Source organism: Trichechus manatus, unplaced genomic scaffold, assembly GCF_000243295.1.
Source record: "Trichechus manatus latirostris isolate Lorelei unplaced genomic scaffold, TriManLat1.0 scaffold00086, whole genome shotgun sequence".
NCBI classification, from domain to species: domain Eukaryota; kingdom Metazoa; phylum Chordata; class Mammalia; order Sirenia; family Trichechidae; genus Trichechus; species Trichechus manatus.
In genome coordinates, this window is record NW_004444022.1 from 1,903,354 (window position 1) to 1,931,190 (window position 27,837).

Below are 27,837 nucleotides of genomic sequence, written 5' to 3' on the forward strand. Positions count from 1 at the left end.
GTGTAAGAGAAGAAAGAGTGACAGGGACAGGTACAAGATAAGTACAATAATATCTACCTGAGGGGTTGTAAGAACTAAATGAAATAATCTACGCAAAGTGCTTAGTACAGTGCTTTGAAGAGTAAAGGATTAAAAATAGCTACCATTGTTATAGTTGTTCTTGTATGTATAGCGTAGTTTTATCTTTAAAAAAATCTGAAAAGCTACAAGCATCAAGTTTAATTGTGCTCATGTCACAAATGGGGAATCTGAGGTTCAGAGATATTTGACTTGCCTAAGATCACAGAATGAAGCAGACATGGAGCCAGGCTTGTCTCCAAGCTTCCTGACTTCCTTCGCATCCAATGCTCTTTTTGCTCAAGAGGGCTGCTGAACCCATTGTAATCTGTGAACTAATCTGAGTCTCTCTCAGAGAAGTGTTGTGCATGGTTCCCAGGGAATTTCTTTACTCTCAGATCCAGTGGGTGCTAAGAGGCAAGAGGAAGCTCAAAGGAAACACCATCATCAGACAGGAAGAAACTGATGTCTGTCCAATAGGACACAGGCTTCCAGCTCTTCAGCGGAGAAGGCTGTATAGAGGAGGGCAGAAGTGTGTGTGTGTGTTTGTGCATGTGCATGTGTGTGTGTGTTTGTGTGATGGTAGAGGTAGTAAAATATTGTTTGGAAAATATAAAGAGAGAGTTCTCCAAAGCTCAGGGTTCTCTGAGTGAGGACCCAATGAAAAGAATGTCGAGAAATTCCAGTGAGGTAGACTGAATGAAGTAACCATAAAACAAGGGAATACCAGACATGGGGAATTGGGGCTGTGAGACAGAGAGGTTTGACTGAATTCCATATGGAAATAGCAGGGCCTGAAACACTGGAGTCTCCTCTTAGCCCTTGTATAGCCCCAAATCATCCTCTTGTAATCACCCTTAGGCATGCATGCTAAAGAGATAATTTGAGGTCCCACTTCCTGTACAAGGTCCTGACCAGGGCTTCTCATATCCCTCCAATCAAAAAGTAAGCTAAGTTTAGATGTCACTTACACTGTAGTACGAATTTGTTGGGTGTGTTTCTCCTTTGGGAAGTGCTTATATTTTCAAAACTTAGTAAACTATGGGCAGTGACAATTCAAAAATTATACTGCTGGTGAAATTACATTCACTCTGGGGCCCATAAAGAGGAATGATTTTTGGAGCATTTGCGTTTTCCTAGGGGCTTAATGTCACTGTTTTGTTGGTCAGAGGTCTGTATGAATTGAAAGTCGCTAATTGGTAAATTCAACAAAATGGACCGTAGCATTATTAGGTCAATGGGCTGGTGCACTGGAGACCAGGCTTAACTTTCCCTTAAGGGAAGTAAATAATAGATCCCTCATGAAAAAGCATGGGAAACATTGATGTGGGTGGTTAGTCCCTTACTACCAGAGAATTGGAGCTATTGGAGTAAGAGATTCAAAGTGATTTCAAAAAGCTTCCCCAACATGAGGTAGGGGTACCTTCCCCCATAACAGCTCTATCTATGGGCTTGCCAATTCTTTAAACTTTGATGTGTAGAAAGCCCTTTCACACATTTAAGCTTTTGTATTCTGAAGTTCACAGGTGCCCCACCCATGATTTGCATAGACTGAGTAAGCATGGGTTGACAGTAGAAAGGTTAAATATTGCATAAACCAGTAAAGTTGATTGCTTCTCCCCAGGTCCACCAGAAAGAAAAGCACCCCATACTGGAGTGTCACCCAGTGGTCACCCCCCAACCTAGGTCTTGTAGAGGGAACCCAAAATAAACACTACCTCGAAGATCAAAGGCCAGAGAACCCCACTGGTTCCAGTGAATATCAAGTCAATACTCTATCAGCAGGAGCAATTGCTTCATTTACCCTAGAACCTCCAACCCCAGGCAGGGTGGAAGGCAAGGGTGGGAGAGTGGGGGGGGGGGGCATGTGACTTGTGCTGAAATGGGGAAGGAAGGGGAAAGGGGAATGTGTGATGGGACTGGTAGTCTAAGAGAGAGATATAGGGAAGGAAGGGAAGTGAGCACACACAGACGCTGGCAGCCACCAAGACACTCTTTGACAGCAGGAGACTGGAAAAAAGGACAGAAGTGCCACTGGTTGTGATGGGGCTGTTACTGACCCTGCTGCTCCTGGGCCACCTAACAGTGGTCACTTATGGTAAGGCAGCAAGTGGGGGCCTGGCTGTCACTGCTGACATGGACAGTGGGCTGAAGGGTTTGGGTTTTAATGTCACTGAGGAAAGCCTGTTCCTGTTAGGCAGGTCTTTGTTCCCAACAAATGCAACAGGCTCTCTCAGCTTTGGGGAAGGGAGGAAGGTAGCTGAAGGCTACTGAAGGCAAGGAGACAAGTTTGGGTGGGAATTGAAAAGGATCCTCTCATGGAAAACATCTTCATGATTCTCTGGTGATTGTTGTATCTCAGGGACATCAAGAAGACTCCAAATACCATCCAAACCCTCCTACATCTGCTGCTTTTCATCTAAAATTCTACCATTAGACCTTATCCCTAGGATTACAGGCTTTGATCCTTGTTAATACAAACATCTCCCCCAAAACGAATGCTGTCTAAGAGCTAGATGAGACCTTAGAAGTAACTTATATCCACCTTTCACTGCTGTGAGCATTATTGTTCACACACTTACAGTGACGAGGAGTTCACTGCTTCCCCAGACCATCTTTATCTATCCAGGGGCTACTTCAACTGTTAGAAAGCTCTTCCTTGGTTGAACTAAGTATGCCTCCCTATGCCTTTCATCCTTTGACCCCAGCTCTGATCCTTGGAGTCACACAGAACATATCCTCCCTCTCTTCCCTGTGACAGCCTTTCAGAGATCTGAGGACAAACACCATGTCCCCTTAACCCTTCTCTTCCCCAAACTAAGCTTCAGCTCCTTAAACTGGTCTTCACAGAACTTGGTTTCTTGCAACCTCCTGGAATAATTCACTTCTCTGTAGACACAGTCCAGTTTGTTTGGGTTGTTTGTGGGATCCCAATTCTGGGCACATATCCCAAAAGAGATATATAATTTCATTGAGTCCTCCCCTATCCTCATTTATACCTCTGAGAAGTGAGATGGCCTTTCAGGAAACTACTCCTGGGTAATAGTTAAGTGAGATCCAAGATAAGGCAAAGGGTTTCTTGTTGCATCCCTACTTACTTCATTTCCTTAAAGGGAGAGGCTGAGTAGATGTTAGCTTGATATCCTTTGTGGAATCACAAAGAACCCAGATTTCCATAGGTGGCTTAGATTAGGCCACCCTATCCTGTGACTCTGTGACCCATCAAACTTTAGAATGTTGGAGTTAGAAGGGACTCTGAAAGTCATCTGAGAGGGAAAATAATTTGCCCTAGGTCACACAGCATTAGTGGTAATCAATGCCCCTGAAAAGCAGCATTCTTTCTCGAACTACATTATTTTTTTCTCTAACAGGTTTCAAGATTGCATCTCCCTGCCTTCTCCAAATCTATTGGTTTGAATTGGGACTTGCAGAGGCAAGAATGGGGCTAAGAGAAACATTTTGTAAATGTTAAAATTTAAATTGTGTGTGTGCTCATATGTATCTTGTTCTATTCCCAATCTGTGAGCTCCTGTATCCCTGGAAGTAGGTCTTCCTTTAGTAGGGAGGTCTTACACTATAAACTCAAGGCTCAGGTTATACTAAATAGCCAATAACACCTTCTTTCTCGCAAGACTTCAGTGTCCCCAGCCCAGGAGGTTGGCTTGGCTGACCTCAAGGGGCCCTGTCAGCTGGATAACTCTGCTAAAAAGCTCTGGAGGCCAGAGTCAGCTGTTAGTCTCTTCCTGCAGAGCTAAGACACATGTTGAAATAATCATGACAAGAAGAAATCCTAACATTTGACTTTTGTAACATTTTAACCATTTTATAAACATCCATTACCTATGCTAATTATCTAACCAGGAGGCATCCCAGGGGGTGGAGAGAGGCTAGGCAGAGAGAGAAGTGGAACATGAGAAGATCTCACCCTCTGTGTGATGGTAGGAGTAGGAAGATTCAAAAAGGGACCCAAAATGCATCCTATAAAAGGGCCTATACCCAGAAAACCAGACTCTCATTTCTTTACTACCATCACACAAGCCTCAGATCTTTGCTTTTCTGAGTCTATGCCCCAATACCAGGGTGTGCCCCAGTACAGTCCCCTTTCTCAAGTCAAATCCTTCTTCAGTAAAGCTTCTTGAGTTAATGTTCACTCTGGTTTTTCTCCTGAGGGGGCCAATATTTGAAGGAAACCCAATCCTTCCTGAGGGAGGGGATCAAGATACTGAGGTTCTGAGAAAGGCTTTTTTAAAGGCAGCCAGCAGATGTGGGCATTATTTCTCGGACAGTCAGAGCGATACTTTCCATCCCTTGGATAACATCCCTCGTGTCAAGTAGATCCAGGTGGTGGGTTGCTGGTTTCAGTTGTGGCTTATGGTTTAATAGATTAAGAAAGATAAGAATGCAGTGTAATATCTAAGAACCTGTATTTTAGACCTCTAGGCTCAACTCTGCTTCTGCTATCTGTGTGACTTTGGATAAGCATCTTCTTTCTCTTGGCTTCAGCTTGTCCAGTAAGTATTATGAGGGATTGTGACTGAGTAGTTTCTAAAAACCCTTCCAGCTCTGCCATTACAGAAGTCTCTGAATCCCATCCTGACTGGTACCTCAACCTCTCTTGTGCCAAATATCTTCCCATCTGGGGAAGATGGCTTCTTACCTTCTCATGTGACATTTTTTTTCTTTAGATCATTAAAGCTAACAATGATCCAACCAGATTGAGCACTTCACTAGGGTAGGAATAATCAAGACAAATATGGAAAGTTTCATCTTTCCATAGGACAGGACTGACATTTATCCAGGACTTACTGAAGAACAGTCACTATGCTAGGTGATTTCACATCTATGAGCTCGTTTAATCTTCACAATAACCCTCCATGGAAGTTATTGCCTCCATTTTATTAGTAATGACCTGAAGCTCAAAAAGGTTTAGTGATTTGCCCAAGGTTATACAGAAAGACATATGGTAAGGCAGACCTTGGACCTAGATTGGTGTTGTTCTTTTTAACACAATGTAGTCTTTATTGCCTTTCTGATCACAGTAGATGCTCCTACTAGTTGCTTCTCTAGTCTTTCTGACCATCATATTAATAGTTGGAAGGTATAAATCAATGTTATTGTGGTTATCTTCATTTTGTAAATCAGGGAACATGAGGAATAGTACAATGTTCTTTTTCCTGTGATGCCCTGTGCTTACCATCCACTCTTTATGTTACTGATGAAGAAAAAGGAAAAGGAGAGGACAAGAAGAAGGATGAGGAGTAGGAAAAGAAGGTGGAGGAGGAGTAAGATGGAAGGATTAATGGAAGGAAGGAAGGAGGAAAGAGAGAGGGAGGGAAGAACAAAAGGAAGAGAGAGGAAAGAGAGAAAGAGAGAGAAAGAAAGAGAGAGAGAAAGACAGAAAGAAAGAAAGAGAAAGAAAGACAAGAAAGGAAGGAAGGAAGGAAGGGAGGAAGGGAGGAAGGAAAGAAAGCATGTCATTCTTAGAAGTCTGATCACCAGCTCTGTCAATGACCACATTCTGGGATGGAGAACTCAAGCCTAGCCTACTGTCAGAAGTGACTTTCGAGTTTGGGAAACTGGGACTGGCTGGCCGTGTTCTTGGCAGATCAGAGTGGGCTATGTGAGAATCTCCAACAAGTTCCCAGAGACAGGAATTCTAATCAAGCTTTGAAGTACCCTAAAGTCAGAGGAAAGACATGTATATGCATAGACAAAGGCATTTTCAGCTGCTCCAGATGTCCTCACAGCAGAATGCTGCTTTGTTGTTGCCTGAGAGGAGAATTGTGAGAATGCTTTTCAGGGCTGGAAAGGGAGGTTGGGGAGGGTTGAAGGGAGATTAATGGGAAAGAGTCAATTAAACTGACAGTCTCAGATGGTATTCATGGGGATTAAGGCTGGTGTCTTTGTGCTTGCGTGTAGCCAAAAATACATATGAGCATTTGTGTCAATGATGATAATAAGATGTATTTGTATGTACCTGGAGACATGATGTACCATATAGCACAGTTACATCAGTAACATAAAGAGTGGATGGTAAGCACAGGGCATCACAGGAAAAAGAACATTGTACTATTCCTCATGTTCCCTGATTTACAAAATGAAGATAACCACAATAACAATGACTTATACCTTCCAACTATTAACATAATGGTCAGAAAGACTAGAGAAGCACCTAGTAGGAGCATCTACTGTGATCAGAAAGACAATAAAGACTACATTGTGTTAAAAAGAATAACACCAATCTAGATCCAAGGTCTGCCTTACCATATGTCTTTCTGTATAACCTTGGGCAAATCATTCCATTACAGGTTATTAGCACAGAACAATTTAGGATTGGAAAGGACCTTACATAGTAATGGTTTACAAGCCCCAAAGCTCAAAATTTCCTCAGACAGCTTAGTCCATCCACAGACAGCTCTGACAATATTATAAAGTTCATTTTTAGGGCAAACCAAAATCTGTTTCTCTTATGCCCCTATGCATGAGTCTGAGTTCTACTCCCTGACAAGTCTGAAACTCTCCAGGGAATATATGGTAGACCTAGCAATGTGGACTTACATTTATTTATTCTTCACTACTCAGGGCCTTTATCTTGGCCAAAATAAGCTGTCCGTATTCTAAGAGTCCCTGGTGAGGGCACAGGCCAGAGGTTAGACTTTAGTGTCCACATTGACCATACATTCTGGGGGCTGGAAAGCACACCCCCACCCCATCCAAATAGTGTCACTTTCCATCTGCTTGACTGAAGCCTGGAAATCCTAGGCTAAATAAAAAGGCTTTATTCAGTAATAGCTTACACTTTGAAATCACCTGTCCTATGAGAGGGATATCAACATATTGTTGAAATACAATCCCCCCTCCTGGCCCCAATTAAGTAAAATATAAAATCCTCTAAGTATGATCTTGTGGATGGAAAATTCTGATGGGAGAAGATGGTTTTCTCAATGTCTCTGACTTTTTGCCCCTGGATTTCCTTCTGCAGTATGCCAAGGAGCAATCTTCCTCTGATCATACCACAATCCCCAAAGTAGCCAGCCCCAAGATTTTACTCATATCCTTTTCCTCTCCAAATCAAGCATGGACAAAATCCAAACCTCTCTCTTTGTTCCCTCAGGTTGGAATTTTCCAGTGGATCTTTGCTGAGAACTAAGAGAACCCAAAAGGGAAAGAAACAGAAAAAAATGGTCAGGCTTACAAAGTGCAGGTTTCAAACTTAACAATTGCTAATGCACATCACAGCCTATTTCTCAGGCAGGATTCTACCATCACAATTGCCCTTTGTTGCCCCTCTTCCTCCTTTCCAAAGAAGAGCTTGGAGTTGAGTGCCAATCACTGACCCCTTCTGAGGGTGCAGTGGAAGATAAGCAGGGCAGATAGCCCTTTCTTACTGAGTCCTGCAGCCCCTATATTTCTCCAGGTGCATACTTACATAAAATGAAATAGTTCAACATTTTTGCTCTCTCACCCCTTTTGGAAAATGTTGAAAGAAGATTTTTATCACAGACTTACAGAATGTCAAGTTTGGCAAAATCCCTAGAGATCATCCCATCTAAACTCTCTACATTACAAATGAAGAAAATGGGTCCTCTATGGTGGGACATGACTTACTTAGGGTCACCTCATAACAAGGCAGTGACACAGGAAGGACTTAAGACTCATAAGAGCTAAACAATGTTAAGGGCTTTCCTTTTGAATACTGGTTCTGATTGGTGGAAAAGCTGGCAGAAAACAAAAGTGTTATGGCAGGGAAGTTGAGGGTGTTTCTCAGAAGCCTCTGGAGGTCTGCTGCTGCCACTCTAGCTCCCAGGTGAGTGTGCCATCTATGTCTGCTTCCTTCCTCTCGTCCCCTTTTTAGGCCATCCCATCCTGAAAGCTCCAGAGAGTGTGACAGGGCTGTGGAAAATGGATGTAAACATTCCCTGCACCTATGGCCCCCTGCAAGGCTACACCCAAATCTTGGTGAGGTGGCTGGTGCAACATGGCTCAGATCCAGTCACCATCTTCCTACGTGACACCTCTGGAGACCATATCCAGCAAGCAAAGTATCGGGGCCGCCTGCATGTGAATCATGAGGTACCAGGAGATGTGTCGCTCCGACTGAATACCCTTGAGATGGATGACAGGAGCCACTACACATGTGAAGTCACCTGGCAAACCCCTGATGGAAATCAATTGGTGAGGGATAAGATCATTGAGCTCCAAGTCCAGAAATGTGAGTCACCATAAGGGGTAAAAGAGCACTGACAGGCAAAGATCCAACAGAAGACTGTAATCCTAGAAGGCCGTGAGAAATCCAAGAGCCCTTTGTTTACCTGTACATAGACTCCCTTCAGTTACGTGTGCTAATTAGAGCACGTGGACAGGCAGAGGATCCTAAGATCATCACTAACATAGCAAGATTTAAGAAGTGTTGAGAAGGACTCCTGGCCTTCAAATTTTTACCCCTCCAATTGTCCCAGAAATTCCAACATCCATAGCCTGGTTGCCCGCCTTCAGCTCTGGGCCTTAAAACTACTAAAAAAGAGTGTATCTGATCAGGATACTGGAGAATAGAAAGATGCTGACAAAGAAGCTCTGGGGAAAGGGAGTCAGGGGTTAGCCAAGATAAACCTTGTTGACTTGACAATTTTACAAATATCTGTCACTGGTAATCCAAAACTGCAGATTCTGTAAAAATGTTACTTGAGCCCCCAAAACTACCTTGTTTTAAAAAGCCAGTTATTTGTAACTCCAGATAATCCAAAACCCCAGATAATGCAAAATAGTACTTAATCCTCCAAAGAAAGTTATTTTTATTTACATTGCCCTGTTCCCTTCTCCCCTCCCAAGTCAGGAATTCTTTTTAATTCCCTTTGCAGATATATGCAAACACCTGTGACCATCAGGGATGAGCCAGCCTTGTGTACTCTTATTCCTGTGATTTACAAGAGCCTCTTCTCTTATCTGCCCCTCGTAGTCTCTGTCTCCAAGCCCACAGTGACGACTGGCAGCGGCTATGGATTCACGGTTTTCCAGGGGATGAGGATTAGTCTTCATTGCCAGGCTCGAGGTTCTCCCCCCATCAATTATGTTTGGTACAAGGAACAGAATAACAACCAGGAACCTGTCAAAGTAGCAGCCTTGAGTACTTTACTCTTCAAATCTGCAGCGGTGGCCGATTCGGGCTCCTATTTCTGTACTGCCAAGGGCCGGGTTGGCTCTGAGCAGCGCAGCGACCTTGTGAAGTTTGTAGTCAAAGGTGAGCAGCTATTTCTCCTGGGGAGCACCTCAATGGGGCACCTTGTACCAGAAATACCTCAGAGTACTGCCCTCAACCAAGAGAAGTGGGAGCAGTGTTCCAGGTAGGCAATGGTTGTTGTGCAATCAAAAAAGAAAAACAGTTTTCAGGGCTGGGGACAATGCCTGTCATGTCATAAGTAGGTAAAGATGATAAAGGGAAAAGTGGCATTTAGTAGGTACCTCATATTTTCCAGATACAATGCACCAAGAACTTGATACATATTTTCTCATTGAATCCCCCCGGCTTTTACATGAGATAGCTACCATTACCTTATTTTAAAGAAGAGGAAACAGACCAAGAGAGGGGAATCTGCTTCCCCTGGGGCTCACAGCAAATAAGTGCAAATTGGGATTTGCACTCAGATTTTATGCTCTTCCTGCTATGTCTGATTGCCTCTCATGATTCAATCTATACCAGATCCTGGGCACCCTTTGGAAGCTGATGTTTTTTTATTTTTTTTGTTTTGTCTGTTGATTTTTTTGTTGTTTTGTTTGATTAGGTTTGATTTTGCTTTGTGAAATAAAGCCCCGAACTCCACATAGTTTTCTTTATTTTTTTTCATTTTCCCACTTCTTCCTACAGCCAAATGCAAGTTCTAGTTGAGGCCTCCATGAAGATGGGCTTCTTCCTCACTCACACTAATCCACTTTTCACATGCTTCTTGACTCTCAGCCTTCCGCTCTTCCCTTATCTCTGAGCCAAGCTCTTTTGACACCTCCTCTTGCATTCTTCTCCACCTCTAACATGGCCCCATGAGTCTGGTCCCCTCTCTTGCCTCTTCCGTACATAGCTCACAGTCTCTCATCCCTCTCCCTCACCCTCTGTGCTGTTCCTATGTTTTAGATGGTACCATATGCCATGGCTTTGCTCAGGTACTTGGACTGCTGAGCTCTGCTGGCAAAAAAAAAAAAAAAAAAAAGAAAGAAAGCAAAAAGTTGCACTGACTCCACTTTAGTCTTGTGCTCTGCAACCTTCACTGCCTGCCCCTATGCCATGTGTCAATACATTTGCTCATATCTGTTCCATTCCTTATATCAGTTGTTCAGAACATTTTCCATCCTATTTCAGGCCCCCAACCCTGCTCCAAGAAGATGAGATTGCATACATCCTCCTTCTCTGAGAACACCCAGACCATTCTGAGATGTGAATTCCATCAACTCCCCTCCACTCTGCCTTGACATTTCTCTGCCCATTCCCTTCTGGAACAGAGCAATGTGTGCCCTGATCCTTCCACAGCACACCCCTCCACCTCTGTTACATCAATGCCCTACTCCACCCATTATCTCTTACCTGAACTAGTGTGTGTGTGTGTTAAATCTTTCTATCTACCACCCCATCTCTCTCCTCTGGCCACTAAGAATCTTACGAAGAAGGTAGTTTCCACTGGCTGCTCCTCCCAATTCTACCATAACATACCTTATAAACTGGGGTCACCAATGACCCCTGAATCACCAAAGCCCAAGGTTACTCCACCCACACCCATCCTCCTCAACATCTCTGTAGACGTTGACCCTCTTGGCCATTCTTCCTCCTTAAAATTACTCCCTCCACTAGTATCAATGACACCACTCTCTTCTGGCTCTCCTAAGGTCTTTCTGACTGATTCTTCTCAGACCCTTCTGCTGACTCTTCTTTCATTCATCCCTTAATTGTAGGTCTTCTCAAATATTTTGTTCTTATTCCTTTCTTCTTGTATATAATCTTTTCTCTCAAGGGATTGTATTCACTTTTGAGGCTTCTAGGCTGATGACTCTCAAATAGATAATTTTACTCTTATTTCTCTCCTGAGTGCTAGAATCCAATGTCTAGTTACCTTCTGGATGTCTTCACTTCTAATCTCAGCTTGCCTAAAACTAAAATTACCTTTTCTTCAACAAACCTGTTCCTCCAACCTGTTCTATTTTACTAGTAACTCTGGTTAGAAGGCACAACATTACCTTTGACTCCTTCTCCTTCACCTCTCATAGTCAAATAATCACTAAGATTACTAGCTCCTGGGTATTCAACTCTCTTATTAAGCTTTCTCTTCCCATGTCCACTGCCCTGGTTTAGGGTCTCAGCATCTTTTTTCCTGAACAATTTCAGTAGCCTCCTAAATCATCTCCCCATATCCATTTGTCTTAGCCATCTAGTGCTGCTATAACAGAAATACCACAAGTGGATGGCTTTAACAAAGAGAAATGTATTTCTTAACAGTAAAGGAAGCTAAAATTCCAAATTCAGGGCATAACTCCAGGGGGAGGCTTTCTTTCTCTCTGTCGGCCTTCTCATCAATCTTCCCCTGGACTAGGAGCTTCTCTGTACAGGCACCCCGGGTCCAAAGGACGCCCTCTGCTCCTGGCATTGCTTTCTTGGTGGTATGAGGTCCCACTGTCTCTCTGCTCACTTCTCTTTTTTATATCTAAAGAGATTGCCTCAAGACACAATCCAATCTTGTAGATTGAGTCCTGCCTCACTAACACAACTGCCGCCCATCCTCCCTCGTTAACATCATAGAGGCAGAACTTACAACATATAGGAAAATCTCACAATACCAGGAATCATGGCCCAGCCAAATTAGTACACATATTTTTGGGGGTAGATAATTCAATCCATGACACCATCCATCCTCATGAAATCATCCATGTGTTCAGCATCTACTGAGTACCTATTTTATGCCACTAGATTATCAATCCATCAGTACAGAATTCTGCCTATCTTGTTCGTGGCTATATCTCCAGAATCCAGCAAAGTACATGGTACATTCCATTAACCCCTTGCCGGTGAATCAATTTTGACTCACAGGGACCCTATAGGACAGAATAGAACTGCCCCATAGGGTTTCCAAGGCTGTAATCATTACAGAAGCAGGAAGCAGACTACCACATATTTCTTCCATGGAGCAGCTGGTGAGTTCATACTGCTGATCTTTCACTTAGAAGCCAAGCACTTAACCACAGCACCACCAGGGCTCCTTACATGGCACATAGGAAGGACTGAATTAATATTTGTTAAATAAATGGACAGAATGTGCTACTCCTTCACCTTCAGAAAACTCACCACATTGTTGTCAGAATTATTTTCCTAAACTCAGGTTGAATCATGGGTACTTCCTTCCTCAGAAACCTTCTGTGACTCCCCATGTACCTTTCTACCAAAAGAACAAAGCCCAAACTCCCTTAGCTTGGCAACAGCCTACCTATCCAATCTCGTATTCTATCTCTTTACATCTAAATCATACCATGCTTTTCCCTCTGTCTGCAATGTTCTTTGTCTTTCTCAGCCCATTGAAATTCTATTAAATTTCACTGTTACCTTCTTTTTATTGAATGATATCTATAAATACCTGTGTATAAGTTTTTGTGTGGTCATATGTTTTCATATCTTTTGGGTATATACCTAGAAGTGGAATTGCTGGATCATGTGGTAACTCAAGGAACCCTGGTGGCACATTGTTTTAAGCCATCAGTTGTTAACCAGAAGGTTGCTGGTTCAAAACCACCAGTGGCTTCATGGGAGAAAGATGTGGCAGTCTGTTTCCGTAGAGATTTACAGCCTTGGAAACCCTATGGGGTCGTTATGAGTCGGAATTGACTTGAAGTTTTGGATTTTTTATGGTAACTCTATGATTAACTTTTGAGAAACTGTCAATTTTTTTCCCCCAGTAGCTGCATAATTTGACATTCTCACCACCAATGTATAGGAATTCCAATTTCTCCACATCTTCACCAACATTTGTTATTTCCCATTTTTATTTATTTATTAATATAGCAGTTCCTACTGGGTATGAGGCTGGAGTCCTGGTGACACAGTAGTTAAGAGCTATGGCTGCTAACCAAAAGTTCAGCAGTTTGAATTCACCAGCTTCTCCTTGGATACCCTATTGGGACAGTTCTACTTTGTCCTATAGGGTCCCTATGATTTGGAATTGACTCGATGGCAGTGAGTTTGGTTTACTGGGTATGAAGTGGTATCTCACTGTGGTTTGATTGACATCTCCCTAATGACTAACAATGTTGAGCATCTTATCATGTGCTTATTGGCCATTTGTATACCTTCTTAGGAGAACTATCTATTCAAATCAGTTGCCTATTTTTTTTAATTGAGTTATTTGTTCTTTTAATGTTGAATTTTAAGAGTTCTTTATATATTCTGGATACTAGATCCTTTTTGGATATATTATTTGAAAGTATTTTCTCCCAGTTTGTCATTTTACTTTTGGTAGTGTCCATAGATGCACAGAAGTCTTAATTTTGACGACGTTCAACTTATCTACTTTCCTTTAGTTGCTTTTGCTTTTGGTGTCATATCTGAGAATCTATTGCCAAATCCAAGATCCCATATATTTACATCTATATTTTTTTGTCTAAGAGTTCCATAGTGTTAGATCTTGTGTTTAGGACTTTTATTAATTTGAATTAATTTTTATTATGATGTGAGGCAGGGGTCCAAATTTGTTCTTTTGCACGTGACTATTCAGTTTTCCACGGAGTTCTGGTTGTGCAATGGTTAAGCATTCAGCTTCTAACTGAAAGGTCAGTGATTCAAACCCACCCAGTGGCTCCGCGGGACAGAAGACCTGGCTATCTGCTCCTATAATGGTTACAGCCTAGGAAACCCTATGGGGGGAGTTCTACTCTGTCCTATAGGGTTACTATGAGTCAGAATAGACAGACAGCACACAACAACAACATTCAGTTTTCTCAGTACCATTTGTTGAGAAGACTATTCTTTCCCCCATTGAATAGTCTTGGCATCCTTGTTGAAAATCAATTCACCATAGATGTAGGGGTTTATTTTGGGATTCTTGATTCCATTTCATTGATCTATAAATCTATCCTTATGCCAGCAACAAACTGTATTTATTACTGTAACTTTGAAGTAAGTTTTGAAATTGGGAATTGTGAATCCCTCAATGTTGTTATTTTTCGAGATTATTTTGGCTTTTCTGGCTCCCTTGCATTTTCATATGAATTTTAGAATCACTTTATTCATTTCTGTGAAAAAGATAGTTGATGTTTTGATGGGGATTGCATTGAGTCTGTAGATTAGTTTTTGGAATATTACCATCTTAACAATATTAAATTTTACAGTCCATGAATATGGAATTTCTTTTCACTTATTTAGGTCTTATTCAAACAGTTTTTTGTAGTTTTCAGTGTACAAGTCTTGCACTTCTTTGGCTAAATTTATTCCTAAGAATTTTGTTATTTTTCTTGCTATTGTAAATGGAATTGTTTCCTTAATTTCATTTTTGAATTGTTCATTGCTAGTGTACAGAAATACAATTTATTTCTGTATTTTGATCTTGTATCCTGCAACTGGACTGAACTTGTTTATTAGCTATAATAATTTGTGTGTGTGTGTGTGTGTGTGTAATATTTAGTAGTTTCTATATATAAGATTAAGTCATATGAAAATTGAGATAGTTTTAGTACTTCTTTTCCAACCTGGAAGCCTTTTATTACTTTTTCTTGCCCAATTTCCCTGGGTAGAACCTCCAGTACAATGGTGAACAAAAGCAGTGAGAATAAACATCCTTGTCTTGTTACTGATCTTAGGGGAAAAGCATAGTCTTTCACCATTAAGTATGATGATAGCTGGGGGATTTTCAGAGATGCCTTTTACCAGGTTGAGGAAGTTACCTCTATTCCTTGTTTGTAGAGTGTTTTTGTCATAAAAGGGTGTTGATTTTGTCATATTTTTTTCTGCATCCCTTGAGATAATCATGTGGTTTTTTCTTTCATCTATTAATATGGTGTATTACATTGATTCATTCTCAAATGTTGAAACTATCTTGCATGCCAGGGATAAAGCTTACTTGGTCATGGTGTCTAATCCTTTGAATATGCTGCTAAATTTGGTTTACCAGTATTTTGTTGAGGATGTTTACATCTATATTCATAAGGGATATTGGTCCATAATCTATTTTTATTTTGATGTCTTTGTCTGATTTTGTATCTATGTACATATAATGAGTTGGGAAATGTTCTCTCATCTATTTTTTGAAAGAGTTTGTAAAGAATTGACATAATTGTTTAAAAAAATTTGGTAGAACTCATAACTGAAACCACCTAGACCTGGCTTTTTCTATGTGAACAGTTATTTCATTACTAATCCACTCTCTTTACTTTTTAAAGATTTATTCCAATTTTCTATTTCTTCTTGAGTCAGTTTCAGTAGTTTCTGTGTTACTAGGAACTTGTCTTTTACATCTGCGTGTTAAGAATCAGCATGAATCCAATCCCTAAAATGCAGAGATTGATCCAGTCCTCACATTCCCATGTCTCCATCCTTGCAGCATTCTGTCTCTCTGACCCTAGCCACTCAAAGCCAAGTAGGAGCTCACAAGTTAAAAGGACAACTGCCCTTTGGAATGCAAAATAGACAGCCACAAGTTTGGGGAGTCTACTGGGACACCCTAACCTGCTGGTCACAAATTCAGAGTTGATTTCCCATTACCCCTTCAGGATGCTTAGGAGTCCACCTTCTAACCTATTGGCTTCTACTACCCCCTTTGCATTTGATAATTTGTTGGAGTGACTCACAGAACTCACAGAAAGTATACCATACTTATGACTACAGATTTATTATAGCCAAAAAGAATACAAACCAAAACACACATATGGCAAGGTCTGGGAGGGTTCCCAACATGAAGCTCCCATGTCCCAGGGGACACACTATCCTTCTCATCAACCAGGAAGTTCTCTGAGACTCCGTATTCAGGGCTTTTATTAGCCAGTCCTGCATGATAGGCTATATCATACCTCCTGTTACTAGCTGATATTGGCCTCCCCCAGATTAGTCTTTTCTGGTCTGGTCAGCCCCTACTCGCCAGCACAAATTCTCAGGTGTGGCCTGGAAGTCCCAGACTAAGGCACCCCAATTACTCCAAGGGTTATTTCTCCAAATCCAAAGACAAAGGCCACCTTACTTAGGGTAAATCCAGGTCCTTTACCTTACATTCCATCCTCTGACCTTTGGCTATGTATTTTTCTATATGCTTAACATTTAAGGACTGTTCAGTGTTTCGTTCTGTTGTACATAGGGTTACTATGAGTTGGAACCAAATTGACAGCACCTAACAACAACAACAACATCTGGAGGGTTAGTCCCCCCTCCCCGTACATTTGACCATCAACACCAGTATTTGACAGTGTTATATCATAACCCGAAAAATAAGAATGAAAAGATACTGCCATGTCACTAGAGTCCCCAATCAGTCATTAGCAATTAACATCACCCCATCATCATATAGTACGGCAAAAACTCCTCCCAGGTCAAGGTCATTCTGGTTTGCTGCAAGCTTCTATCTGATCTTGTCAGATTCCACGAGCAGAAGTTGTCTTGCCTTCACCTATTCAGGCATCTGGTGTAATTTAGCTAAGAGACAATGTTATTCTTTTGCTCTGAACCTCTTAAGAGATATTAACATAATGTTGGATTTCCCTCATTGCATAATCCATCTATCCATTTCATTACAAATCTTTTCTACTTTTGGAAGGGACATTAGGTTTGGTAATTGTACTGGTCTAGATTTCCAGCAGCAATATTAGTCCAGCAAGTGCCTCTCTCTAACCCACTAATTCACTGTTAAAGCTTCTTAAGAATCATCCTTGCTTCCATTACTCATATTTGCAATCTTGGTCCTAAGACTACTGCATCAGGTAGGAAAAACAAAACTAAACAACAACAACAAAAAAAAATTAAGTAATATGGGGAAGAATTGTACAGTCATATCAGCATCCTCTCCCATCCCTCTTCCCCAGATCCACCACCAAAGAGGAATCTATCCAATGGGGATCCTTCCTTGTGCTCTCTCATATTGAGTATGAGCACACACGCATCATTCATCCAACTTAATTTCAATAGTATAGAAAAACTTTGCTTTTATTTAGCTGTTATCCCCTCGTTTATGCTGTTATTGTAACAAATTACATTTTTATACATTATAATTCCATCAACATAAATTTATAATTATTATTTTATGTAGTTGTCTTTGAAATAAGTTAGGAAAGAATAAAAGAGTTACAAATAGAAAAAGACAATCATACACTCTTTATATTTACCTATGCACTTTGCCTTTATCCATGCTCTTTATTTCTTCATGTTGATTATTAGAGTTACTATCTAGTGTCCCTTCATTTCAGCCTTAAAAACTTCCTTTAATGTTTCCTGTAGGGCAGGTGTGTTAATGACAAACTACCTCTATTGTTGTTTATCTTGTAATGTCTTCATCACTTTTTTGCTTTTAAAGGGAGGTTTTGCAAGATATAGATTGATAGGTTTTTACCTTTCATCACTTTGATTATGTCATCCCGCTACCTTCTGGATGCCATGGTTTCTGATGAGAAATCAGCTGTAAATTTTTTGAGACTCCATTGTGCATAATGTGTTACTTCCCTCTTGCTGCTTTCAAGATTTGGTCTTTTTCTCTGACTTTTTATCATGATGTGTGGTGCAGTGGTTAAGCGTTTTGCTGCTAACCAAAAGTTGGCAGTTTGAATCCACCAGCCGCTCTTTGGAAACCCTGTGGGATGGTTCTAGTCTGTCCTATAGGGTTGCTATGAGTCAGAATCGACTCAATGACAAAGGGTTTAGGTATGCATGTTTTTAGTTTATCTTACTTGAGGTTCATTGAGCTTTTTGCATGTGTAGATATTTTTCATGAGATTGTGACATTTTTGACATTATTTCTTCAAATATTCTTTCTGCCCATTTCTTTCTCTCCTAGCCTTCTGGGACTCTAATTATGCATATGTTGGTACCCTTGATAGTGTTCCACAGGTCTCGGAGGCTCTGTTCATTTTTCTTCATATTTATTTCTGTACCTCAGACTGGATATCTAAAATTATTTGTCTTCAAGTTTACTTATTCTTTCTTATGCTTGCTCAAATCTGCTGTTGAGACCTTCTAGTGAATTTTTCCTTTCAATTATTGTGCCTCTCAACTCCAGATTTCTATTTGATTTGTTTTTATATTTTCTGTCTCTTTATTGATATTCTCGATTTGGTGAGACATTGTTCTCATTCTTTCTTTTAGCTCTTTAGATGTGGTTTCCTTTAGTTATTTGAACACATTTAAAATAGTTGATTTAAAATCTTTGCTAGTAAGTCCAATGTCTGGGCAGACCATACTTCCTAGCTTATTTGCATGTCTCTTTTTTTGCTGTTATTAAAAACTTGAATATTAAAATAATGTAATATGGAGACTCTGGAAATATGGTTCTCTTACCTCATTAGGGTTTGTTGTTTGTGCTGCTTGTCGTAGTAGTTGTTTGTTTAGTGACTTTTCTGAACTAATAAGGTGTATTCAGTATTCGTTGTCATGTACAACTACTGAAGTCTCTACTGAATTAGCTTAGTGGTCAGTGAATGATTAGATAGAGATTTCCTTAAATACCCAGAACCAGCACATCTCCCAGTCTTTACCAATATCCTCTGTGTGCCTGTTGAGGTGCATCTTCAACACTTAGGCAATTTACAACCAAGCCTCAAGATTATCCAAAAGTGAGAGTTTAAGACTTTCTCAGGTCTTTCCTGAGCGTGTGTATAGTTCTACACATGTGTGTGGTGTTTTCAGAACCCTATGGATATTTCATTCCTCAGACTTCCTTTTATGTGTTTTGATTAGTCTATTGTTTTCCCCCAATGTTGTCTGTTGCCTAAAGTGATAAATGCCTCCCTCCCCAGGAAGAGGCTTTTAGCACTGTGTGACCCATAAAAGACACACTTTTCAAGTCAGGTCTTTAAGGGGACCACCAGACAGGTCAAATAATGACAATTTGGGGCAAATGAGGTCCGTTCCGCTCCCTCCAGCACCTGGAATGACAGTTTTTTTTTTCAAGGATACTGCTGAGCTGAGGAGGGGAGATAGGAAGAGGGTAAGTTAAAGCACCATGTAGCTTGCTGTTCTTACTGAGATTCAGAAAGTTTTCTTCCGTAAATGCTCCTCAAGTTGCTTTCAAGCATTTGACTAATATTTAGAGTTGTGGAAAAAGTTGATTCCAACAAATTGTGCCACAGTGGTTAAGCACTCAGCTGCTAACTGAAAGATTGGTGGTTCGAACCCACCAGCCACTCCATGGGAGGAAAATGTGGTAGTCTGCTTCCGTGAAGATACAACCTTGGGAACCCTATGGGACAGTTCTTCTCTGTACTATGTGGTCGCCATGGGTTGGAATCAACTCGATGACAGTGGGTTTGGTTTGTTTGCTTGTTTTTTCCATTGATTTTATGAAGTGGTGAGTTTTAGGAGGTTATTGCTCCACCATTTCTTTCTGACATCATCCATTGTGACCTTCTTTGTGGCTACGTCCCAAGTCTCAGGAAAATGTATCACTACATTTCAGTTAGAAGTTAGTAAAAATAAAGAATATATTTTTCCCATCCATGTTTATAGACCCTCTGAACCTTAGCTCCAGATTCCTTGGGGAAGTCTATAGACCTAAGAACCCTGCTTATCTTAGTTTCTTAGTGCTACTGTAAGAGAAGTACCATAAATGGGTGATTTTAAAGAATAGAAATTTATTTTCTCACAGTTTAGGAGGTTAGAAGTCCAAATTCACAACACCAGCTCTAGGGGAAGACTCTCTCTGTGTTGTCTCTGGAGGAGGACCTCTTTAAATTTCTGTAAACCAGACATTCCTTGATTTCTTTGCAATCTCCACACGGAATGTATCTCCCCCTCCGTTTGTGCTTACTTCTCTGTGCTTAATCTGTTCTTTTTATACTTCAGAAGTGAATAGGTTTAAGATACACCCTACACTGATTTGGCTTCATTAACATAACAAAGAAATTCCTATTCCCAAATGGGACTACATCCAAGAGCATAAGCGTTAGGATTCCAACATCTATCTTGGGGGTTAGAATTTAATCCAGAATGATGTGTGAAGGATGAACAGGCAATGCAAGATTTACCAGCCTCATGAGAGAAGTGGTGAGACAGATTTAGGTATGAACATGACTGGCTTTTACTGAGTTCCCAATTTCCCTAGGGCATTCAACTGTTCACCCAAGGGTACCAAGGGCCCTTGACTGGGCTCCCTTTTCCTTGCAGAATCTTCAAAGCCACTCAAGACCAAGACTGAGGCACCTACAGCCATGCCAGCCCCCTTGGAAGGTGAGTTATAGTGGAAGTCTGAAGGAGTAGGAGAGGTCCTGAATGATGTCCTGGAAGCCAAGGGAGGAGCCCCAATTCCATTAGATGAAGAACTAAAATGTTACTGGGGTCTTCAGAGAGAAAATGACAATAAAGGAATAAAGACAAAAGGGATATAGCAAGGAGTTAAGGGTAGTGAAGAAGTGTAATAATGAATATACACTATTTTTGTGAAAACTTCTGAAGCAAAAGGAGAATTAGAATACCCCCATAGGAAAAGTGGAAAAGGGAAACTGAGACTTCTGTCCTGCTCCTAGTCTGACTTGCTGTGTGACTTTGGGTATGTTACTTCCCCTCTATGGACCTCTTCCTACCCTCTTCCCCCAAGAATAAGAAACTAAGATACTTTACCCCATAGTACTAGTGGTCACTGGCATGGCCAAGGCATTCTGGAAACCCAACAGAGATGGTCAGAGACAGTCCCCAAACTTTGCAGCCACTTCTGAGCCCACACCACCTAACTGGAAGGGAGGCCTCTGACCCTAATTCTCTGTTGTCATAGCAACATCCACAGCAAATACATTCTGGGGCTGGACCACTGAAGTTGATGGCTACCCTGGAGAGATCAGTGCTGGGCCAGGTAAAGGTAATGTCAGGACTTCTCTCCTTCTTTCCTGGCTAAGAGATTTGTGTCTGAATCTTCCAACTATACACACTGTTTGCTGGCATTCAACTCTCAAAACCATTAAATGTTTTGTTCCAGGCAATGGTCAAGTACCCTGAAGTTGGGTGTGGTGGGTGGGGGTGGAGAGGAAGAGATACAGATCCAGGGATGAGTAAAATCAGAGCGATGCAAAGGGAGGGGTAGATGTGCTCTTAGCTCATCTAATAATTGTTCTCCTGTTTGTACAATTAGAGTTCAGGCAGGGCTTCAAGAGCTGGCCTGCAGGTCTGGAGATAAGGCTGTGGGCATAAGATAAGAATGGCATCGAGTTGTATTTTGTTTGAAGAACATTCTTGCTGCCCTGACAATGAGTCACAGAAAGTCCAACCCTTACTGGAGAGGGTCAAACCCACTGACTGGACTGTGATCTGTTCCCTGTTGCCATAGTAATATGCTTCCCAAACACACTGAGCAAAAATAAGGATGGAACCATGACTTTAGCCGGCTCTCCAAGAGAAAAGCCAGCACTGGGTCAGGTAAGGGTAATGGCAGGGCATCAGTATTTGGGCTCTTAACCAGGGCTCTCCAAGCAGCCTGCAGCTGATTTATCAGTCCTCCAAAGTCTCCAGGATCTCCAAGTTAGAGTCTCAGAGATTCAAACTCAAAAGAGAGGTTCTTTCTGTGTTTTACCTGGAGCTGATGGTCAGCTGGCATGCACTGATTGTTAAAATAATACTTTCATACCAGTTGATAATTAGCTGCTTCCTTGAACCCCCTGAGCTTCTCATTATCACTTGGGCTGTTCCCCAGGACTCTCCAGACCACTTCATAGTCCCTCAACAAAAGTTTTATTGCCTGGAATTGCAGACCTTTAAGACTCTGTTTCAGGTCTACAGCAGGCATATGTTTTGACTGGCTGGTGCTAAATAGTTTGGTGGCTCTCACTCCTGATCTCATCCTCTATCTATGTGTCATCGAGGGTGGACTTCTCAATACCCTTGTGCCTCTCCCCTCTTGGTTGCAGAGCGTTTGGACTGTCTCTGGACACAGCTCTAGCTTGTCCTTTGTGCTGCCTTTGCATTTCCATCTTTGCTTGAAGGCACTGGTCTGTGACCAATAGCTCCATGTCTCTCCCAAGGCAACACCCAGTGGGAGAAGGAAGTCTTGGAGAATTGGTTTGGGAAGATGAAAAGATAACCTTGGGAGAAGTAGAAGTTATCAGAGGTGGGAGTTGTGCTCTACTTCCTCTCTCAAGTTTTTCTCACTTGACCTCTTCCAAGGGAGAACTTTATTCTTTGATTGTGCTAGCTTTTAGCTTGGGTCCCCCAGCTCCAACCAGAAGTACTGAGGAGCATGAATACCAGATAACTAGGACAGAATACCTTTGATTCTGGTAAGAACAAAGCCAGTTGCAGTAAGAAATCCTAAGGACACTGGAATTCAATTTCATACTTCATCTTACTCTTTGATCTAGCTCCCTGGATTCATAATATCACAGCTACAAGTGCATTGAACTGATAGGAAAACTGAGGCCTGGTGACAGTAAAGGATTTGACTAAAGTCACAGTATTCATTTTTCTATGACTACTATAACAAATTACCACAAACTTAAAAGCAGATTTATTATATTATATTATAATATATATTATATTACAGTTCTGAAGATCAGAAGTCTGATACAAGTATTACTGGGCTAAAATCAGGATGTCAGCGGAGCTGTGTTCCTTCTAGAGGTTCTGGGGAAGAATCCATTTCTTTACATTATAGCTTCAAGAGGTTACCCACATTCTTTGACTCGTGGCCCCCTCCTCCATCTTCAAAGCCAGCACTGTAGCATCCTCAAATCTCTCTCAGACTCACAGCTCCTCTTCTGCTTCCCTATTCCATTTTAAAGAACCCTTGTGATTACATTCACCCCATCCAGATAATTCAGGATAACCTTCCCATCTCAAGATCAGCTGATTAGCAACCTTAACTCTATATGCAACCTTAAATCTCCTTGCCATGTAATGTAACATACTCACAGGTTCTGAGGAGTTGGATGTGGGCATCTTTGGAGGACTATTATTCTTCCTTCCACAGTCACACAACAAGGAAATAAGAGATCCAGGCCTGGAAGCTCAGTTCAGTGGGCTTCTTCAGCCTGTACACATGATTGGAATAAGCACCTCAAAAGGTCAAGTGGGAATATATTTTGAAGAAGAAGTAATCTGTGCACTTGACCACAGAGTGTGAGGAAGATACTTTTTTATGGCTAGAAATAAATGCTAGAATCTCAATAAGGTAGCATTTTGGTGAAGGGGGGATACTACTTTATCTTCTCTAAGGGAAGGTGAAAATGTCCTTCCCTGGTTTCATGGAGAGCAGGGAGGACTAGATAAAATGCCCAGGCCAATCAGCAATCAGCAAGTGGATCTGAAAGATTTGGTTTAGATACGTCTGCTCTAGTTTATCTAAAGTCTTTTTCCTGAGCCTGGGCTTTGTTTGTCTCTCTGGTCAGCTAAGAAGGAAGATGCTATCTAAGAGAAGATGGAGAAGAAAAAGGCCTGCAGTGGTCTAGGCTGATCCTTGGAGTCCTTGTTTCTGGCATCATTTTCATCCAGATACCACCTGATCTTGTTTCCCTCATAGGTAAGGGCCTGCCTGTCTTTGTCATCATTCTCATCATCTCCCTGTGCTGTACGGTGATATTAACCATGGCTTATATCATACTCAGCCACAAGACATCGCAACAGGGTGAGTAATGAGTATGATTGGGTGGCTCTTGCTCATTCATTCATTCTGGAAACATATTTGAGCATATACTCTGTATCAGGCCCTGTGTTAGGCACTTCAAGGAGCTTCCAGCTTAGTTAGGGAGTGAGAATAGGAATGCAGGGAGGCATATGTGCAAGCCCACCATGACAACTCAATTAATTAAAATAAATTTACAAATCTTTGCTACCCAGCCTAATGCAGCCATCCCTGTAATGGGTTGCCTCCTAGGGATGCAAGAAAAGGAGTTGTCACAATCACTGCCCTCAAGTTGCTTATAATTTATTTAGGGGATTTTAGAGAGAAGCATGGAATTTATCAATGACGGTGCATAGCAATAGAAGTCTAAGGACTCAAAGCCTGGAGAAGGCAATTAATGCTACAGAGATCCAGAGAAGAGTCAGGACTTTTGGAAGAAGATGGAGCTTAAGTCAGACCTTTGAGGAAGAAAACAGTTTAGAAGGGGGGCAGTACTCCAGGAGGGAGGAAATATACATGAGTAAAGGTGTAGAGGCCTAAAAGATGACTGTGAGTGCGATCATCAATAAAGAAGTTATGTAGATAAGCAATGGTGAAATACAGGGGGGAAAGAAAATTCATTCCTGACTATGTAAGGCCTTGAATGCCAAGCTAAGGAATTTAGACATCTCTAGGCCTTGCGAAGGCACCAAAAATATCAAAAACTTTTGAGCAGGGGAGTAACACGATGAAGTCACAGTTGTCAGAGCCATTTAAAGAGCTATTAACTTTAGAAGAGGAAAAAGTTAATTAGGGTGTTTGTTTCTACAACAAACCCAGCCACACCTCAGTGCCCACTGCACTAGCTATTTCACCTAGCATTATCTTGTCTCTTCCACTGTAGCAGATACTACTCCCAAATTAGCCTGGTTTCCACCATGGGTTTCTCCAACCAAAGAGGAGAGACGAGCCTTGAATATCTCCTTCTCCCAGGTGTTAAGTCTAAGTTCTGTCCTTAGCCAATTAGCATGGTTATGTCTAATGAGGCTAAACGTGGCAGTGGAGATATCACAAGTGGCCACAAATCCCAGTACTAAAAGGAAAAGCAATCATCGTAGTCCTGATGAGGCTGGATATAAACAGTAACCATATTGGATTACTTCCTTCTCAAAAACCTTCCAGGGCTCCTCATGGCCCAGGGGATAGAGGTAATAATGTAACATTCCATTCAAGGCCTTCTGTGATGTAGCTCTGGCCTATCTTTTCAACTCCCACCACTCCCCTATTCCTAGTATCATCTCCAATCACTGGAGTTAAACAGGCAGATAGGTCTTACACCTCCTGCCTCTATGCTTTATCACTTCCCAGAATGCGGTCTTAGAATTCCAGTTGTTTGCTATCTCTCTATAAGGGAGACAGCCTCAGGGCATCAATTCAATTTAACATATACTTACTGAGCACCTACTATGTGCCAGGCGCTGGGTATACAAAGATGAAAAAGACCCAGCCCCTGAAGTACAGGAGCTTCTGGACCAATGAGGGAGGTAAGACCAAAGAAACAATGGACTCTCTACCACAAGGCAGAAGTCTCACGGGGGTTTGCTGCATTTGCTTTGTTGTAGTTTAATGCATGCATTCCCAGTTGGATCCCTGAAAGATTATAAGCCCCTAGAGGGCAGTGCAAAAAGATATCCATCTCTGTACCAGGCTAAGCCTTTGGATCTGCTTGGAATGTCAGGTATCGGGTACTTCTCCTTAACAGACACTAGGGGGCAATAGTGACCTATTCCAGGGCCTTTTCTGGATGCAGGGTTGTGGGGAGGTGAAGGTATTTGGGACTGACTTGGACCTTGGCCCCTGGCACCAGACTAATCCAGCCGCCTCAGTCTAGCCTCTAGCCTACCTGCCAAGTTAGCCACAGGGGCACTTTAAGGATCTTTAGTGAGATTCCTAGGTGGGGAGTGTGTCCAATTCCTGTACCCTTTCCTCTCACACCAAGCAACCTCTTCAGCCCAATATGCTGAGTCAGAGTGTGCCGAAGAGATGGTGACCAAACGTGCTTCCCCTTACTTACTCTCCCTTAGAAATCTGAATCCCTGGGTTTTAACACCACCTCCCCAATATCTCCCAGTTATTGGAAAGCTGAGACATCTTAAAATCTCCCGTTCCACCTCTCTTTCCCTCACCTATTGACTGGTATCTAGGGTCCATTCTAGGCCCTGTCTACTCCCCATGGAGACTTCTGACCTGATTCCTCCTTCTTTTCTAGAACACGTCTATGAAGTGACCAGGTAAGATAGCCTCTCTTTTCAATCCTTTCACATCTTCCCTACCCTCAATTCTGTTGAACACTGGTAATAAACATGGAAGAAGGGGGTGTGGAGCAAATCCAAAGAGGTCTTTAAGGTTAGGGCAGAGCTTTCTTCCCTCTCTGAAGCACCTTCTGAGACTCTGTCCCAGCCCACTGAACATACAAGATGATTCAGATCAATCACCCCTCTGCTCCCAGAATCCCTGGGTGGAAAGATCCTGAGGGTCAATTGGCAAGAATTGGGGCAGAAGAGTGGGAAACCAGGGCCCTGGTCCCAAGTCCCTTCTCATGGGTAGTGGGCTCTCGGTCCACAGGCTGCATACCAGAAAGGCCAGCGACTCTGGAGAAACCACGAGGGTGGCCGTCTTCGCAAGTGGCTGCTCCAGTGAAGAGCCAACTGCCACAGCTCTGCACAATGACTACTCAGATGAGCTCTGCCTGGGTCAGGAGTACCAGATCATCACCCAGATCAACAGTGACTACACCCACCTGCTGCCCACAGTGCCTCCAGATTATGAATTTCTGGCCACCCAGGGCAAGAATGTTTGCTAAAAATGCCCACTAGTCCAGATTCTGCTGACATAATTGTCTATTAAACCCTTGCCTTCTGCATGCCCCTCTCCCCTGCTACCTCTCTTCTTGGTTAGACCAAAGTGTCTTCACTGCCAACACTAGGCCCCTGGTAGCGACTGGCTTCTCCCCAGAAGTATGTGTCTCAAGCAAGCAGGTCTAGCCCTAGGTTCTTCTAGTATCCTTGCCTGGGGCCTCTGTTGCTCTTCTCTTAACACCAGAGGGAAGTGTCCATAGCACTAGGACTTGTTCATGCCTCCAAGCACCATTCAAATTTGACTTATTGCCACCAGAAGATCAGAGGCAGGATCTGCTCTGCCAGCTCAGGGAACCAGCTCTGTCCAGGATCACTTCCTTTTCTCCAGGGCCAGACACTTCTTAATTGAGATTGTCATGTCACAGGCCAGGGGTCAGTTCTGCCTTTTCACTGTGGGTCTAATGCCTTGGTATTCTTTTGGTGCTCAATAAATATCTAATTACGATAGCTACCTCAGACATGTTGGTATTCTCTCAAGGTATAGTAGGACCTACCAGAGGGATTAAAGTGAAACTAGTTGAGATGGTTGCAGTCCCTCGAGGTATGTATGGCACCTTTGCATTTTTGGTCTTCCCTTCCCTCCCATGCCATTCCACCTCACTCCACAGGTACATCCAGCTGGAGCACAATGAATCTTTACTAAGAAAGTACTCCACTGGCTTCCAATCCCCTCCTCATCATCCTGTCAGCTCCACCTGGATAGTTATTTCCAGGTCAATGGGAAGCCTGAAAAAGAAGAAACACTTCTTCTGTTTCAGGGGACTGTGGGTGCAGAGATGAAGGGTTTTTCTTCTTTCTAAAGTATAGCTATATCACCTCCAAGGATTTCCACCTCCTAGAATCCTAAAATCTTTGGGATGTAAGTATTCTTCATAAGTTATCTTCTATAGCTCTCTGTCCCTTCCTACAATGTGGGGTGAGGGTCAAAGTAAGGAAGTCTTTCTCCTCAAGCAGAAATGGGAACTAGGAGGGTGTGTGTGTGTGTGTGTGTGTGTGTGTGTTTGTATGCACTTTTAAGTCAGTCTTCCCTATGAAGACCTGTTCTGGGTCAGGTGTACAGTATTTCCTTCTCCCCACATAATCATGTCAAACAAACTTGTTGGAAGATGCCATGTTAACACTTCTTG

The 27,837-nt window shown here is 42.1% G+C and overlaps 1 protein-coding gene across 1 annotated transcript; it reads left to right on the forward strand.

Annotated features, from left to right (window-relative positions):
* The first annotated feature begins 1,927 nt into the window (after positions 1 to 1,927).
* On the forward strand, positions 1,928 to 26,688 carry VSIG4 (V-set and immunoglobulin domain containing 4). The gene is made up of 8 exons (XM_004381521.2): positions 1,928 to 2,155; positions 7,913 to 8,269; positions 9,014 to 9,295; positions 20,375 to 20,437; positions 20,979 to 21,056; positions 23,712 to 23,816; positions 26,062 to 26,083; positions 26,418 to 26,688. Exons 1-8 carry the CDS (start codon positions 2,101 to 2,103, stop codon positions 26,653 to 26,655), a joined length of 1,200 nt encoding a protein of 399 aa, XP_004381578.1. The 5' UTR covers positions 1,928 to 2,100; the 3' UTR covers positions 26,656 to 26,688.
* The last annotated feature ends 1,149 nt before the right edge of the window (positions 26,689 to 27,837 follow it).

Coding starts and splice junctions, on each gene's coding strand:
- VSIG4 (XM_004381521.2), top strand. CDS start 2,101: ATGGGGCTGTTACTGACCCTGCTGCTCCTGGGCCACCTAACAGTGGTC. Junction 9,296..20,374: donor TGTGAAGTTTGTAGTCAAAG/GTGAGCAGCTAT, acceptor TTTTCCTTGCAG/AATCTTCAAAGCCACTCAAG. Junction 21,057..23,711: donor AGAGATCAGTGCTGGGCCAG/GTAAAGGTAATG, acceptor TTTCCCTCATAG/GTAAGGGCCTGCCTGTCTTT.